At 32.4% G+C, this 17,598-nt stretch overlaps 1 protein-coding gene and 2 non-coding genes across 3 annotated transcripts in view; 1 reads left to right on the top strand and 2 right to left on the bottom strand.

Moving 5' to 3' along the window:
- Positions 1-6,829, top strand: part of LOC129966607 (fez family zinc finger protein 2-like) — a 35,327-nt gene extending 28,498 nt beyond the window's left edge. Inside the window, exon 2 of the mRNA XM_056081104.1 lies at positions 5,238-6,829. Within this exon, the coding sequence (XP_055937079.1) occupies positions 5,311-6,771 (1,461 nt within the window). The 5' untranslated portion in view covers positions 5,238-5,310 and the 3' untranslated portion in view covers positions 6,772-6,829. The remainder of the gene's footprint in view (positions 1-5,237) is intronic.
- Positions 6,830-9,709: 2,880 nt separating this feature from the next.
- LOC129967177 (U6 spliceosomal RNA) lies at positions 9,710-9,812 on the bottom strand. The gene has a single exon (XR_008784361.1). It is a non-coding gene; the product is annotated as a U6 spliceosomal RNA (small nuclear RNA).
- Positions 9,813-9,883: 71 nt separating this feature from the next.
- Positions 9,884-9,986, bottom strand: LOC129967178 (U6 spliceosomal RNA). The gene has a single exon (XR_008784362.1). It is a non-coding gene; the product is annotated as a U6 spliceosomal RNA (small nuclear RNA).
- Between the last annotated feature and the right edge of the window lie 7,612 nt (positions 9,987-17,598).

The following is a 17,598-nucleotide window of genomic DNA, read 5'->3' on the forward strand; positions in this document are numbered from 1 at the left end:
TTATTGTCTGCAAATTAAACGGGCTTGCGGGGAATAAGTGTTGAGAATTTTTGAATCGGTGCTTTCATATGATGAAAATCTGTTTAGCAGAAAATAAGAATTGATACAATAAAAATTTGAATAATTTTCTACATGAGAAAATTCATTTAACCTCTCCACTCCAAATTTTTATATTATTTAATTAAAGATATATTTTATTCTGGAAATTTTCTTTTATTTTGACTTAGATATTATTTCCAGTTGAACAGCTTTGTTGTTGTTTCTTATGGCACTTGCCATGGACAAGCCCACTGTTACGAAGACAGCGATTTTAAGCCGGTGGGAGAGCGTCTCTTGTTTTCATAGTAGCGCCATCTAGGGCCAAGAGAACGAATAGATACACACACGTCACAACCCTTTTTACGGGGCGGACTTCATTCACTCATCCACAGATCGTAATTTAGATCTGAATCAGAGAACGATCACTCCTGATCCAGTACCCCCAGTGATATTACTCTCGACATGGAGACTTTATAACCAAGGCAGATTTATCCGCGCGTTAGCCACCAAGCATGCGGGAAATCTTCGACCGGCGGGGATAGAACTCGCAAACTGAAGGACGTGAATCCAACTCTACCAACCAGGCTATCGCGGTCCTTGAACAGCTTTAAATGACGTAAGAGAATCTGATTATTCGAGTTACTTCAGTCGATGAATATATTGTTTGAAAAACTACAAAGTCTAACATTTTCTGCTGTGTCTCTGTCTAAGTAGATATATTTAAAGAAATACTTTTGTACAATAATATTTTAACCCAAAACTCCTTTCTTCTGTGAATAAAACGACTAATGAAGCTTTAAAACTCGTTATGTTTAGCAATTAACGCCGAGAATAAACGTTATGTTTTGATAGGTGAATCTTTCTCAAGATGATCTTTTGAATAGTCTAAAATTATGCGTCAAAGCTTCATAACTGGATTCGTTTTAGTCATAATATTTTACATTTAGAAATTTGAGATTCTTTTAATGTAAAATGCTATTGTATAAAAAATATTCTACAATCTAAAAATTATATTTAAAAAATCAGATTCTGTAATTTTTCAGTTGTAATTTATAGACAGAAACAATATCAAATGCAATTTGTTTGTCATTTAGAGCTTTTTTCTAATTGGAGGTGTAATATCTATATGTAACACTTTAGAAATTTGATATTGAGATTCATTTAGAATGAATGTCCTTTAATTAAAAAGGGCTAAATAACTTAATTGATGATAAATTCAGATCTTCATTTCCTCTTATTCTATGAATAATTTCGTCCTCTTTTGAAGCATAATATATGATAAATTAATGCATAATCTTAAAAGGCAGTCAATATTTTCTCAGATATACATAATTAATTCTCAGCAGGCATTCTTAATTACAAAAACATAATAAGAAAGGAAAAACTCAATAAAAAATAAATTTAAACATCCATTAACGTTGAAAAACAAGGCGTAACAAATATTGAAAATAACTTAAACTAAAAAGTTGATTCCACTATTTATTCATTTCTACTTTCTCTCATACGAATTATAAAGTACTGTTATCGTCAAACAAATTCGAGCTCTAGATTTCCACATTTTAAAACTCCCTGAGTTTGAAAAACAAAATGTGTGTCTGTCTTTGACAAATATGACTCAAAAATCCTTTGAGCAAGGCTGATGATGAGTACGAGGTCTTTTCCCCAAAATATGAGTAGTAGTAGAGTATGAGGTCTTTTCCCCAAAATATGAGTAATAGTAGAGTATGAGGTTTTCCCCCCAAAATATGAGTAGTAATAGAGTATGAGGTCTTTTCCCCAAAATATGAGTAATAGTAGAGTATGAGGTCTTTTCCCCAAAATGTGAGTAGTAGTAGAATATGAGGTCTTTTCCTCAAAATATGAGTAATAGTAGAGTATGAGGTCTTTCCCCCAAAATATGAGTAGTAATAGAGTATGAGATCTTTTCCCCAAAATATGAGTAATAGTAGAGTATGAGGTCTTTTCCCCAAAATATGAGTAGTAGTAGAGTATGAGGCCTTTTCCTCAAAATATGAGTAATAGTAGAGTATGAGGTTTTTCCCCCAAAATATGAGTAGTAATAGAGTATAAGGTCTTTTCCCCAAAATATGAGTAATGGTAGAGTATGAGGTCTTTCCCCCAAAATATGAATAGTAGTAGAGTAAGGTCTTTTCCCCACAATTTTAGATTTTTTCGAAGTTTGTCCGGCTGTTCGATATACATTAACACTATAACTACAAAAATGAAGACACACAGATTGAATCCCTATAGTGTAAACACCAATCAAAATGTAAGACAAATTCAACAAAAGGTTAAACTTCACTGGGTCTGTACTTTTAGAAGTATGTAAACATGATAATTAAAAAAAAACTCGATGATTTAAATATATCAAATTTGGCATATAACTTGACTGCAGTTGTAGTGACTGCACCTGTAGTTCTGCATCGAATTTTGGCTTCAATCGTTTGGGAAAAAACGCGCCAAAAACACAAATTTACATTTATTTAGAGAGATTGTGAGAAATTTTTGGCTAGATCACTCTCCTGGTTTACTTAAGAAGTTGAAATTCCAATAATTTTGTAAATAATTAGCTGTTTGTGCCTTTTAAAAAGAATTTAGTGTCTGCTAAAAAGATGTATGCGTTATAAAATTGCAATAATTACATAATTTAGAAATATAGGTAACTGATTATTTAATGAAGTTTTATGGGCTCATCTTCCTCAGCGTGTTCACCGCAAATCATTCAGAAGTATCAGACGGAGAGACGCACCCATAACATTGTCCTTCCCACCATCCGAGTGACGCAATCAGGGAATGCGATTATCCTCGGATATCCGTATACCAGACAGTTGATCTTCCACTTCCTTCCGTATCCCCGGGGATACGGGAGAGGCCAAATTGATTCCCCCGCCCCCCCCTTTCGCAGTCGATGTCCTACTCCTGCCCCTTCGCCAGTGGGAACGGGAGAGAAGCTCAAACAATTCTTGGAGGAACCGTGTGTTCGACCATGAGAAGGATGGACAAACATAAGAGAGAAAGAGGCTGGAATAAAAAGCAGGCGGAGACGAGCGGATTACGACTCAGTGGCTGTGAGCCATTCACGGTTTGGTAGTTAAAGCAGTCCCGCTTTGAAAGATGATGCAAAGTGAACCGGGTGGTTGTCTGTGTCAAAAGGGATAGGAAGAAACAAAGAAGAGGAAAGACATGGCAGAAGGTAGCCGGGACAGTAAAGATCGTGATACCATCCTGTTCAAATAAAGAGGGAATCGGTTCTTTTTCAGAAGTCCATAACCTTGAACTTAATTTTATGTTCATTAAGCGGCATACACGCACGGAAATGCACAAAGTTGTTCTCATGGAAACAACTTTGCATTCTGAGTAATTAGCTCGACAACACATATTCCTCGGTGAATTAATTGGTGAATTCTCTTACTAATAATAAAGATGAATATGTGGAATATGTGTATGTTTTTCTGTGTGTGCTTTGGCATTTTACAGGCCAGACCATTTGACAGACAGCTACCAAATTTGACACATAGTTACCTTGGAGGATGAGAATGTGCATCTCGGAGTAATTTTTTTAAAAACTCTATTTAATTAAAAATTAAGCTGTGTTTTAATGTTTTTCCACGAATGCTTCATGAAATATAATTAAACAAAAATAAATTGTACCCCATTGCAAAATTTTAAAAAATTATCTTTTTAATAACACTTATTTAATAGTTCGTGTATATTCTTTATAAATTCTGGCAATTAAAAAAAAATTTTTTTTTACCGAATTTCCAAAAATAGATTATATTGTTACCTTGAAATTCAAATCGTTTGCATTGTTTCGTTAAACATTTAATCGCGTGATTTTCATCTAGCGTTGAAAGCTAAAGAAGAAAGATTCTCTTTAATATTTGTGTAGCTTACAAGACGAATGAAAAAATGTGAACTTACAATACCGCAAAATTTAGAAAAGATATAAAACCGCTCAGTTACGTTTTTAATAATGATATGATATCATGGGACTGGTCTTCATTAGAAAGGTTCGCGTTCACAACAGATAGAACTATCTAAGATAATTGTTAAAAAATAGACTTTAATGTCTGATGATTGGATGGAATCAGAGATACGAAGTTGTATCTAAATTACTATTTTACTGAAATTACATATAACCAATATATTTGACGAACAAGTTGGTCGCCAGATATATTGATGATTGGTTACTAGTAATAAATAATTATGTAACAATATATTTTTATTGTAGAAAATCAGAAAGGACGATACACAAATTTCTGCTTTTAGGCTTCCATCAATACAAATAAGTATTTCTTTTTGTATATTTCTTGAAATGATCAGTATCGGGAGCATCACATATTTAGATGCGAATAAAAAGTGGTCCAAAGATTGATAGTTGAAAGGCTGTAAAATCATTGAGCTGTTGCATAATAGCCTTTACCTCAAGTCCTTGTTTCATATACCAACACAACAAAATTTGGTATAAAATAGTAAAGATTTCAATCTGACTTTCCTTTGACTTCTGCAACTACTTATCGGGACGATCTGTTTTACCGAAATGTATAATAGAATGCCAATAAGCTGTCAATTGCCCAAGACAGCTACTCAATAGATACGCAAGAATTTAAAGATTAGTCTATTGACTGAATTATCAAACTCTGGAAGAGTAATCATCAGTTAAAGATCATATGAATGACTTCTCATTTACGGGTAGTATTTTTCCAATCAAGAACCGAATACCATTTTCTGAAATTCGGTGCTTTACTACTGAAAATTTTAACTATCTTTTACTATGTAAAATGTAATAAATTCTAATCCAAAGTGTAACACATCATTTATTATAAGATAAATAATTTTGGAAACTCACAGAATTAGAATTTTTTGATGTAATGTTTTGTAAAAATATCTATAATTCAAAATTTGATTTGGATTTGATTCTTCATTGCATAATTGTATCCAAATAGAAATTGCGGTCTCAAATCCTAAAATATCAGTAAATTAAATCCATTTCCAAGAGTGGTATTTAATTATTCTTTGTACTATTCTGAAATTTTTACAAACGACCTATGAAAACATTTTAAAGAGACTATAATTATACTTGAATGTTCTTTTTTTTTAAAGCAAATTATTTTAATTTCTTCTAAATTCGTTTTTGAAGGAAAAAATTTAGTCTTTATATGAATCTAAACTAATATTTTAATCATATTTAATTCCAGATGAAATGGCCTGGTTTCGCTAAGATAAGACATATCTTCCACTGAAGATCCAGGCTGTCCCAAACTTGAAGCTATGGCTACCTCCCCGCCATCCGTAATATCTCCCTCTTCTCCTTCGAGCTCTGATGGAAGCCCTGTAAAAAGTCCTCTCAGAACGGAGGAGCCAAACAAAACTTCGAAAGAAAAGCACTCCTTGGCTTTTTCCATTGCCAAAATCATGGAGCCTGGACCGAAGAAAACGACATCTGCGTCTGACAAAGGAATCGCGCCTCTCTTGAATGTTATGTTTGAGGACTTCAATAAAAGAATGTCTCTTATCAACCCTCTTATGGTGAATCCTCTTCTCGCCTTTCCTGCTGGCAGAGGAATGGAGGAGATGGAGCAAATTGGAGTAAATTTTACTCCAGGACAACAAAGATGTCCTCAAATGAACGTGGACGCCATGTACGAGCTGGCTCTCAAACGCCTAGTTGAGAATTCAGCTGGCATACAGGACCTCAGGTACCACTTGAACAATACCTGCTCCTCGACACGCATCTTGCAACAGAGATCACAAGATCTTCTCAGACATTATGGTTTCATGTACGCCGCACTTCCTCCTCAGCATTTAGTGAGGAATAACGGTGATGCATCATGGGAAGACATGCCCCCTTCTGCAAATCTTCATGCAATCGACCCTGCCGGTATCCATAAGATCATTCGACCTCAACCAGTCTTCGCTACCAATCCTGGATCGAGGCCAGTTGAAGAGGTCGTCGAGACAGAATCTTTAAACACTCAACAAGCCTTGAACACTACCAATGCCAGGTTCGTTGGCGACTCCAAAACTGCTTCAGAATCCTCGGGAGATGGTACTAGTCCTATTCGGCAGAAGAGGAACCACAACAAACAAAAAACGTTCACCTGTCCCGAGTGTGGGAAGGTTTTCAACGCCCACTACAATCTTACTCGACACATGCCAGTACACACGGGAGCTCGACCCTTTGTGTGCAAAGTGTGTGGTAAAGGTTTTCGACAAGCAAGCACCTTGTGTCGGCATAAAATCATCCATACTCAGGAGAAACCCCACAAATGCCACACCTGTGGTAAAGCATTCAACAGGAGTTCAACACTTAACACACATATACGTATCCATGCCGGTTATAAGCCGTGGGTTTGCGAGTATTGTGGTAAAGGTTTCCACCAAAAAGGCAACTACAAGAATCACAAGTTAACCCATAGCGGAGAGAAGGCCTACAAATGTACTGTCTGCAATAAAGCCTTTCACCAGGTGTATAACTTGACTTTTCATATGCACACTCATAACGATAAAAAGCCTTACACATGCAAAGTTTGTGGCAAAGGATTTTGTAGAAACTTTGACTTGAAAAAACACATGCGCAAATTGCATGACAATGGAATCGCGTCGTCTGGTGTCAATCATAATCACGAAAATGGCACAGGACCGGCGGTTACAGTGAGTCTAATCAATCCCTTCTTTGTATCCCCTAGTACGAGTGCGTACATGGAACAGCCTAATAGAATTATTTTGTAATCAGTTGTAAAAATAATTTAATGTATTTCTGTACAGGATTTTTATCAAATGATGCTAATTGGGGAAAAAAGGCTTTTAGTTATTTCAGATTTTTTTTCAGAAAAAAAATATCATTTATTTCATTTAAAATTGAATGTTTAAACATATGCTGTGGTTCATTGCAATGCATCTTTTAATTAAAATTTTCAAATATAGATTACAATTCAATAATCTATTCATAAATTTAAAAAAAAACTAATTTACTCATATTTTTTAAAGTTATTTGATTTTTCAAATAGTAGAAATTGTATGAATTTCAGTGTTAAATGTTATCTATAATTCTTTGTACATAAATTTATCAAAAATTTGTAAACCTTTGAAAATTTCGCTTAAAGTAATAATCTTGCTGAATTAAAATTTTCCTTGCATAAATAAAAGAGTGTAGAAATTTAGTAAATAACATTGTATAGATAATGTAGAAATGTATATTGCTATCTTTGTAAATATTTTTATTTCATGAATTAAAGTAAAATTTCCCAAATGTGAAAAAAATTGCTTAATTTTTCAGTTGTCATTATATTAAGAGTTTCGTTTAACACAATCTATCGAGATTACAGAACTTCAATAATTTATAAACGCTCATTTTTTGAATATAAAAAAACACAATTCTATATATTTCAACTATAGGAGAAGAGAAGACGATAAGAATTGGAAAAGAATGGAAGAAAATTGTGTGATCTCATGAAATTATTTCCTATTATGATATTGTAATGCGAAAAGCAAATGCAACATGTATTCGAAATATAAAATAAGCACAAATATGTGTATAAAATTTTAATAACCATTACAAACATAAAAAATATAAATTCCTATAATTCAAGTTAATTAAATACATTTATCTATCTATTATAATTAATCTATTAAATGAATTAGATAAATGTGTATTTTGGAAAAAAAAATCTAATGAAAAGTTAGTGAAAACGAGGAGGAAATATTGAATCCTGTCCACCCCTTCCTCTTTATAAATACCATCAGATTTCATAATACATAATATTTACTTTAAGATCAACGTCAATATCGAAAAGAAAGCAATTATTGAGCAAAGAAGTACTGAAATATCATTTGATGTTCATCCTTATCGGCATTTGCAGTTTTCTTCATCTTATCAGCAATGTCTTGACAATAATTGATAATATTTTGGCCACTTACAATAATAGATAAGATGCTACATAGGCAAAAATTAATTTGAAAGTGGAAACGTTTCTATATATTAGTAAGTCTTCATCTTATAGTTTTCAAAGCTTGAATGTGCGCTTATTTCGGAACATTGTGGGGATTGAAAAATTCTTGAAACCCGTTGAGGTTTTTAGAGCTTGCTTTCTTGGCATGATATGACACTTTCAAGTCGATTAATTGATCCAAGTTGATTATTATTATCAGAATGAATTATTCAAATTCGCTTTATTAATGATGATGATTTTCTTGACTGAGAATTGTCATTTTTCAGTAGAACTGGAAAAGTTCTCATATATTATTCCAAAGGAGAAAATCGAATTTGAGATTTGGGGAGATATATCCAAATAATCTAGTATTTTGAAGAATATATTTCTTATATTCTATTTCTTCTTTTAATAATGTACTTCCTTAAAGTCATACAGATTGATGTAAATTAGTTCGAATTATTTCTGATATCTTACAATATAAAATAATAGTTTATGACATTAAAAAGACGTATAACAAAAAATCATAACGTATCCCGCCTATTTTTAATAAAATAAATATACAATTGCATCAAAGCTCTTACATACATACTTGCATACATTGCTCTTAGTTTAAAAGAATTTTTTGCTCAAGAATTTTATCATAATATTCGTTTTAAAAGTTTTTCAAGATACATTTTTATCCTAATTTTTTCTATTATTATTTCTATTTTTCTATTATTAACTATTCATTCTAAAATTGGTAGGTCGATTGTGTTATTCAGAAAATTATATTAAAACACTTATTGAAACAATTTATTTTAGTGTTTCAACAGGGACAAATAACCTGACTTCGTAATTTCATTTATGACAAATATAATTGCTCTTGTCATCTATTGTCTGAGCCTATAGTACCTTACACTACTCTGCAACATTAAATTCCACATCTTTCAAAATGCTCACTTGATTACAAATTAAGCATTTGACTTATATCACGTGATATAAATCACGTGATAAATATCATGATACTAAAATTGTAAATGGCAATGTCACCTCCACATCACAATTTGGAATACATGCACCTTTACATCATAATTTGGCATAGTATTTACAATTTATAAATTTGAGAAAAAGATTAAATTTGATTGATATTATTTAGACAAGTGCATAAAGCTCTAACTTCAAGCTTCGTTAAAGTTTTTGATTAAATTTAATATCAAAATAATATAAAAAGCTACTTATGAGAGAAGAATGAATTTAGCGAACTTCCTTTGCTCGCACCTTTTTATTTTAGGATTAGTTTCACTAATTTTCGATTATTTTAAAAATCTGGAAAATTTCCAGAAATTTCATGCGTGCAACAAATCGTGGCTATTTAGATACGAAACATGAAATAACTTTGATAAAACTTTTATCCACCAGATTGGCAGAGGGGGGGGGGGTTCTCTCCTGTCTTTTTAAAGACAAGAAATTGATGTAAACTTTATTAATTATGGTTTTAAGTTATTTCTTAAAGCTGGGAAGAGATAGATCATATGCTGACTTTTGTAGCAACTCATAGTGAATGTGGGATAATTTTTTGCAGATCTTAATTGATGGGTTTTTTTTTTGACAAATTCCGAAACAGATTTCTTTTGGAGGTCATCATGCAGTAATTTCCTTCTATGTAATGGACGGCATTAATAATTTACAGCAGTTGTTTGCTTTGAAAAACTTTCAATTTCTTTTGTTAGCAACAGAAATGGTTCCCCAAGTTTGGAAAAAATGCAGAACGCTTCATGATTTTCCGTGCTACCCTTGCGCAGGGTCCTTGTTTGTCTTCTCTGTATCATTCCAACTTTAGTATATTCATTGGAGAAGTGAATACAAATTGTTTACTTTGAAAAAGTTTCAATTTCTTTTGTTAGCAACAGAAGTGGTTCCCCAAGTTTGGAAAAAATGCAGAACGCTTCATGATTTTCCGTGCCACCCTTGCGCAGGCTCCTTGTTTGTCTTCTCAGCGTCATTCTTACTTTAGTATATTCATTGGAGAAGTGAATACAAAATGGATACTACACTTTTAGCGGGATTCGGACCCGCCCGGTTTAGGTGACCGATGTCTTGCCCATTGGGCCAAGAATGCTCAAGATTGGTAAAGATGATCTAGAGGTTGATTGAGGACGCAATAACTGTCCAACACAGTAGCATGAGCAAAATGTTGTTGTTGTTTCTAATGGCACTTGCCATGGGCAAGCTCGCTGACGAAATCAGCGATTTTAAGCCGAGGGTGCATCTCTTGTTTTTTAGTAGCGCCAGCTAGGGCCAAGAGTACGTCTTAGCTACTCACGCATCACATTCGCTTGCACAACCCCTTTTTACAGGGGGGAACATTCACACATCTCACAGATAGAACAGATGAAGAACAACCATGCCCGAACCGGAATTCGAACCCAGGACGCCTAGATCACGGGGAAGACGCTCTACACCTATGCCAGAACGCCGGTATCAGCAAAATACTCTTGATAAACTGATTTTGATAACATTTAAACACAAATATGTGATGTTGGGGATGACCTTTACTTTGAAAAACAAATAATCACCCCAACACTGTATCAGACGCCATCACACTACATTCGAGTTCGTCCCTGTCGTTCAGGGAGAGGAAAAGAAAAAAAAAAAAAAAAAAAAAAAGAGAACAAAAGTTTAAAAAAAAAAGTGAAGCGTAGGATTCTCCCTTTCTCTATTTGCAGTCATTATCACAAGTTTTGCGTCCCTACTTTTGAATCTGGGCACTTGTGCCTCTCTCAAAGGGTCGTCATGGGTAGTATAATGGAGGCGGATCCCTCTCATTGAGTGAAAATCGTGACAAATTGGAGTGGCTTGATGATTTTCCCTAGCTCTTCACAGGGGGGAGAATTTTTTCTGGGGTGTGTGCTCTCTCCGAATCCGATTGCCCCGCTTGTCTCCCAGTGTTTTTGTTCTTTACTTGATGAACCCCCAAATGGATCATCTGCTTTGATAGCCCATGCGCCCCGGGAGAGCTTTTCCGATCGGTTGTAGCCACTAGAGACGAAAACTAGTTTATGCACTGAAAAGTGAGCATTTTGCTTTTTTTTTTTATTTGGAACAAATATAGTACAATATAATAAATTTTTTCTTTGAAAAATTTTGTTGTTTCTTATGGCACTTGCCATGAACAAGCCCACTGTTAGGAAGACAGCGATTTTAAGCTGTTGGGGGAGCGGCTCTTGTTTTTATAGTAGCGCCAATAGTAGTAGTTTTTATAATAGGGCCAAGAGTACGATTTTGCTACTCACGCACCACTCATTCGCTTGCACAAGCCCTTTTTACAGGAGGGCACATTCACACATCTCACAAATAGAACAACAACCATGCCCCGAACCCAGGACGCCCAGATCACGGGGAAGACGCGCTACTCCTATGCCAGGACTCCGTCTTGAAAAGTTTTAAAACATATTACATTTAAAAATTAGTAATAGTCTACAAAATAATTCATTGGCCGTCTTTAATATATAAATAGTAAGTTATGATTATTAAAAAGACAATCATGATATATGTTATAAAAACAGTTGCCTTTTGTAAAACCAAATATACTCATAAGAAATTGGCACTAAAGCGTTTTGAAGATTTATACCAAAAACTGTTATATTTTTTTCTATGTTTTATAAAACCAATTTGATGATCTGTAAATGGCTATATTTATTTAAAAAAAGTAGTCCACTACTTCACAAAATATATTTTTACTATCTTAAAATGACGACAAAGGACATTTTGAACAAACAACATAGCATAGATCTTTTATTTTTGTCATGGTGCATTTATAACATTTCAAAATTATTTAATACTTTACAAAACTAGAAATATTTATTAATCTATATAGAGTTTCATTTTTATTTCTGAATTATATATATTAATAATTTTACATTCCAAAGATTTGGATTAGATAAACAGACAAATTTAAGCATTAATATGTAATAACAAATTTAACAAATTAATAACAAATTTAAGCATAAAAATGACACGTTTTCTATTAAACGAACTCAATGAAATCTTAAATGATCAAGTAAAAAGCATAAATAACTTCACACATGATTGTATAAAAATATGGCTGCACAAAAACATAAAAAATAATAAACATTATAATTTTTTTTTAATTAGTAGGCGCTAAATGAGCAAAGACTTTAAACTGAATATTATGAATTTTGCAGAAAATATGTGTTAATTTGAGATGCATATTGCATCTCATTACTTCTTAATTTTAGTTAAAAAATTATACAGTTACTGAATTGAATGCAGAATAAAAAAGAACGCTTACGACTAATTTTGTACAGCAGTTTCCTTTCTCTTGCTAGAATAGAAATGAATACCATATTTCACTCTCGAAACTAAATCGTGCATTTTCAAAAATCTTTTTTCATTTATCATGTGTTGATTCTCTGTTGAGCAATTATCTTTGTTTAGTAAGATACTACATAATTAAAAAAATCAATTCTCAATAGATTATATTCCAAAAAAAAAAAAAAAAAAAATAAGTAGAAGAAGAAGAAGAAGAAACCCGACATGGAATTCAGAATTAGTAGAATTTATTGCAGATATAGATTGAATTCCAGAAATTTTTTACATAATAGCTATCTTTCCAAACAAACTCAAAAATAAATCTTAAAAATGCGATGACTAGAAGAAAGAACTGAAAGATAGAATCTTTGACACAGTTATTACGAATTTCTATTGAAAACTTGCAGAGTCATTATCTCATGTCAAAATAATAACATATTACTTTGTGCAAGGATATTCTCTCAAGAGAAAGCGCGAAACTGAGAAGCATCCAATAAAAATAGGTGAAAGGAAAAAGGAAAATGTTATCACCATATCTTGATAATGTGTAGACCGGATATGATATGTAAAATGAGTAATTCTACATGCATGATGAAGAATTGATGAAAATTCTACGCAATATAAACTGTAAGATCTGGAAACCAAATTTGTTATTTGTTCATTTCTTAGATAAAAATAATTAATAAGTCAGCCAACATTTTAATTAGATTTTTAAATAAAATTCTATCTCCTTGTGGATATGCTTTTCCTCAACAAGATTGGAGCTAGGGATTGCAATACCGGTATACCGGGATACCGAATACCGGTATTTTGAGCCATTTGTGCAATTTTGTAATACCGGTATTCACAAGTTTAAATACCGGTTTTTCGGTATTAACTAGCAATTTTTAAAATTGTCCCCACTATATGTTCAGGGATCGCGAACATAGCAAAATAGTATACGTTTTTGTTTTTATGTCTCCATAACGGACGAAATTAATTAGCTAATTAACGGCTTAATTAATTGCTTAAATTTAAATTAGCGAAACATGGATTATCCCTGAAAGAAAATATTGTATCCTTAACGACTGATGGAGCAACAATTATGAAAAAATTTGGAAAGTTGATTGGTGCAAGTCAGCAGTTGTGCTATGCACATGGAATTCAATTAGGAGTAATAGATGTATTATAGCAAAAAATAAAGAACAGAAGAATCCAAATACTGTGGATATAGAAATTTCGGATTCCAACTTTGAAAAGAGTAAGAGTGAGAGTGATATTGACAGTGAAGATAATGACAATGTAATTGTTGAAGAAGATATTGCTAATGAGGGTGAAATATTAATCTATCAAGAATTGTTTCCTATAATTTATAAAGTTCGAAAAATTATTAAAACATTTAAACGTTCCCCTATAAAAAGGATATATTACTAAAATATATACTAACTGAAAATGAAACAGAATATATGTTAATATTAGATTTTAAAACACATTGGAATAGTTTACTCCTAATGATGGAACGATTTTTGAAACTGAGAAGTCCAATCCAAAAAGCAATAATCGACTTAAACCTGTAAATTAATTTTTCAGATAGTGAATTCGACTTAATATCCGGAACTATATCAGCTCTACTTCCAATAAAACTGACTACTGAGGCATTATGTCGGAGAGATTTTAATTTATTAACAGCTAATGCAACAATAAATTTCATGTTGCAGTCACTGAAAGAACAGCACACATCACTATCTGAAGAATTATATATTACATTGAAAAATCGCACAGAAGAAAGGCATACCGAAATAGAAAATGTCTTGCGGTATTTACATAATTATAATGATTTTAAAAATGAAAATGAAAAAGAAAAGAAAAGAACCAATTCAAATCTGATTAAGTTTAGAGTAAATTTTCTTAAAATTTTTTACCCACAACTCTATCCACATTCAGAAGAATTCGGTTCAATTATCGAAGATTATGATGTCACTACTGTCGATAGTGAAAAGGAATTGTCTCTTGCACAAAAATTAGCGATAAATAAAAAAATTTCAACTAAACAAAATACAATACAGAAATCAGCTATATCCAAAACCATCCGACGAGAAATCGATTTATTTGAAGATGAGGGATTTAGAGGTAAATACTTGGAAAAATTATATTGCGCATTGCTAACAGTACCACCAACTAGCGTAGATGCCGAAAGAGCGTTTCGATAGCTGGTAATTTTTATACAAAATTACTTTTCAGGCTTAATGACAGTACAATTGATGCATTATGTTTTTAAGATCACATTTCAAAAAGTTGTAATAGTACCCCAGACTGAATAGTGATATTTACACTTTTTTGTGATTTAAATAAATAAGATGCTCCTTTACTTTGTGATTATATACTGTTATAATTTATAAATTACAAATTATTTTTTGTGATATTTACACTCTAACAAAACTGGCAAATACAACAAAGAAACATTTGTGTTTCTTTCTTTTTCTAAAATTTCTAATACCGGTATTAAAACCGGTATCCCGGTATTAAGATTTAAAAAATACCGAATACCGGTATTGAACTTTTGCTCCGGTATTGCAATCCCTAATTGGAGCATAAAATTCGGACAGAAGCAAATTTTACACTATATTAGAATTTAAAATAAATCTTCTCAATGATGCAATTTTTTTGTAAACTTTTCTCAAATTTTAATAACTTTTTAAAAACGTTTTTACATATTTTATAATCAAATTCTTTATTGTTTTAAATATTGGTCTTGTACTCAGATATATTGACGCTGATGTCGCATCAAAATTAAATGCATTTTGTTAGTGCATGTTGGTACATTATAGCTGCTGATCACCAATGAATGTTTTTTAATAAATTTCCCCCATTATTTTTATGCTACTTAAATTTAAAAAAATGGCACTTAATACATTTACAAACATATGCATCGTAAAATTCTTAAATATATTTTTTTAAATATTATCGTTGCTAATAATAAAAAATACAGGTTGAAAAATAAAGCTTAAAACATTATCAAGTCACAAAATTTTGAACTACAGGTTCGAAACACCTTTTTTTTATGCAACTGATTCTGATTTTATCAGTTAAGATAATGAAAAATCAGTTATCATAAAAAAATTCACCTCTGGACATTTTAAAAAATCTCTACATGTTAAATCATTTTGAGTTGGAAATAACCTTTTCAAGACTTACGCCACCCACAGACTTAATTAAAAAACGTAATGAGTTGATTTTTTATCTTAATTATGTTCTTAAATATGTATCATATTTTGAATAAAATCCATGGAAAGGTTGACTGTTCATCTGCTGCTGTGTGTGTCCGTGAATTTGATAATCTAAGCGTAAATGAGCTAGACAAATAAAAATTGTCGTGCTTTCTCCATTTTAATTTGTTATTTCTTTTTAGTGTGCATTCTCGCTCTAAAATTCTTCATACCTATACATTTGTATTAAATTTTCGACACCTCAATTTAAAAGAGAAAAAGAGATAAAGGATCCTAATTACTGAATGGAGGTATAAATATAGAACAGGTCATTTTATCTTTTCTTCAAAGATGCAATCTAATGGAAATGAAGTAAAAAATGTTCTTTTGAGCCACCATTAATATCCAGTGTTATCTCTGTCTTTATTTTGTTTTTCTCCGAGTTCTTCAAATTGCAACGTATTTTTATTTACCTACTACTAACAAAATTCAAGGAAAGATTCAAGAATAGAATAAATTAAATTTAAAAGAATTTTTTCTAATAAAGAAGAAAATAATAATAATAATAACAAATATAAAATTCCATTAAATGTAAGTTAAAAAAAATTAAGTTATTTCAAATATATAAATATAGCATACAATTGAAAAAAATCAAATACTTTTTATTTGAAATAAAAATTTTCCTACAGTATATAGATTCAAAAATATAATCACTTTTTAAATGCAAAAATTCAGGTTCGTGTTGTTTAAAAATGAACAGTTTTCCATTATGACCCTTTCATACGACAAAACCAGTGTTTTACAGCTCACAATTCATGAACAACCAAAAAGAATTGTAACGGTCTTTCAGTTTTAATTTGAAAACAGTGATATTTGAAATTTATTAATCCAATGTTGTGATTTTCATACTGCTGCAAAATCAGTGTTTTCCTATTCATAAAATAACAGTCCACTTAATAATAAGCCAAACAAGCATTGCTACGTTTACTTTTACTGTAAAAGTGAACATAAAAATGTTTCACTTTTATTTTAAAAGTGAACAGTATCGAAGGAAATTTATTAATCCAACCAGCTATGGCCTTTTAGCACAACAAAAACCCATCTTTTTTCCGAATCCCAAAACAACAGTCCATTTAATAAGCGAACAGAAAGAAATGTCCCATCCGAATTTAATCGCGTTCTGTTCCTGGATTCAACAAAGGGAAGGGCAGGAGGACTGTTTTTCCCGTGTCCACCATCTGTCCGAGAGGCGATCCGCAGCCAGCCAATAAGGGCGCATTACTGGATAACAAGGGAAGAGCCGCCTCTTTTGTTGCGGCCAATCTGCAGCAGGGGGGCGAAAGGGGCCACTTAACATAAGGAGGGGGTGGGGGCGGTCGCGTCAGCTGGTGCAGACCGCGGACTTAATGCGATAACATTTTTGTTGAGGGTGTAAACGAGAAGGGAGGGGAGGGGGGAGGGGGGGGGGAAAGAGGCATAATTGCGCATGTCCCACGTAGGATGGGATGATGAGGCTGTTGTGTTTTGTTGCTTGATCTGCTAATCTGGACCGGATTTAAAGAGTGATTCATTGGATCTCGGATGCGTGAGTTTGGAATGTGATTTGCGGGACTGGCAGTTTTAGTAAAGAGTACGCTTTTGTATAGTAATGATTCGGGAAATTTCCTTTCAATTTAAACAGCATGTGTTTGGTATAAAGAATTTTCTTACATAAATTAAAGGTGCAGGAAATATTTTTGCTGAATTGGGGGGGGGGGATTTAAAAGTTTAAAACCAAATGTCATAAAATGTTTTCCTGAATTTTTTTCCGTTCAATTTTTAACATCATTTTATTTGGTATAAAGAATCTGCTTACATAAATTTGAGATCCAAGGAATATCTTTGTTGTATTGGGGAGGGGATAAAAGTTTGAAAGCAGATGTTTTAAATTTTTTTCCTTTCAATTTTAACAACAAGGGTTTGGTAATAAAGAATCTGCTTACATAAATTAGAAGCGTAGGAAATATTTTTGTTGTTAGGGCGGTTGATTTAAAGGTTTGGAACCGGATGTCTAAAAATTTTTTCATGAATTTTTTCTTTTTAATTTTAACAGCTTGTGTTTGATATAAAGAATTTGATTACATAAATTA

The sequence above is a fragment of the Argiope bruennichi genome, chromosome 4 (genome assembly GCF_947563725.1).
Source record: "Argiope bruennichi chromosome 4, qqArgBrue1.1, whole genome shotgun sequence".
Taxonomy (NCBI): domain Eukaryota; kingdom Metazoa; phylum Arthropoda; class Arachnida; order Araneae; family Araneidae; genus Argiope; species Argiope bruennichi.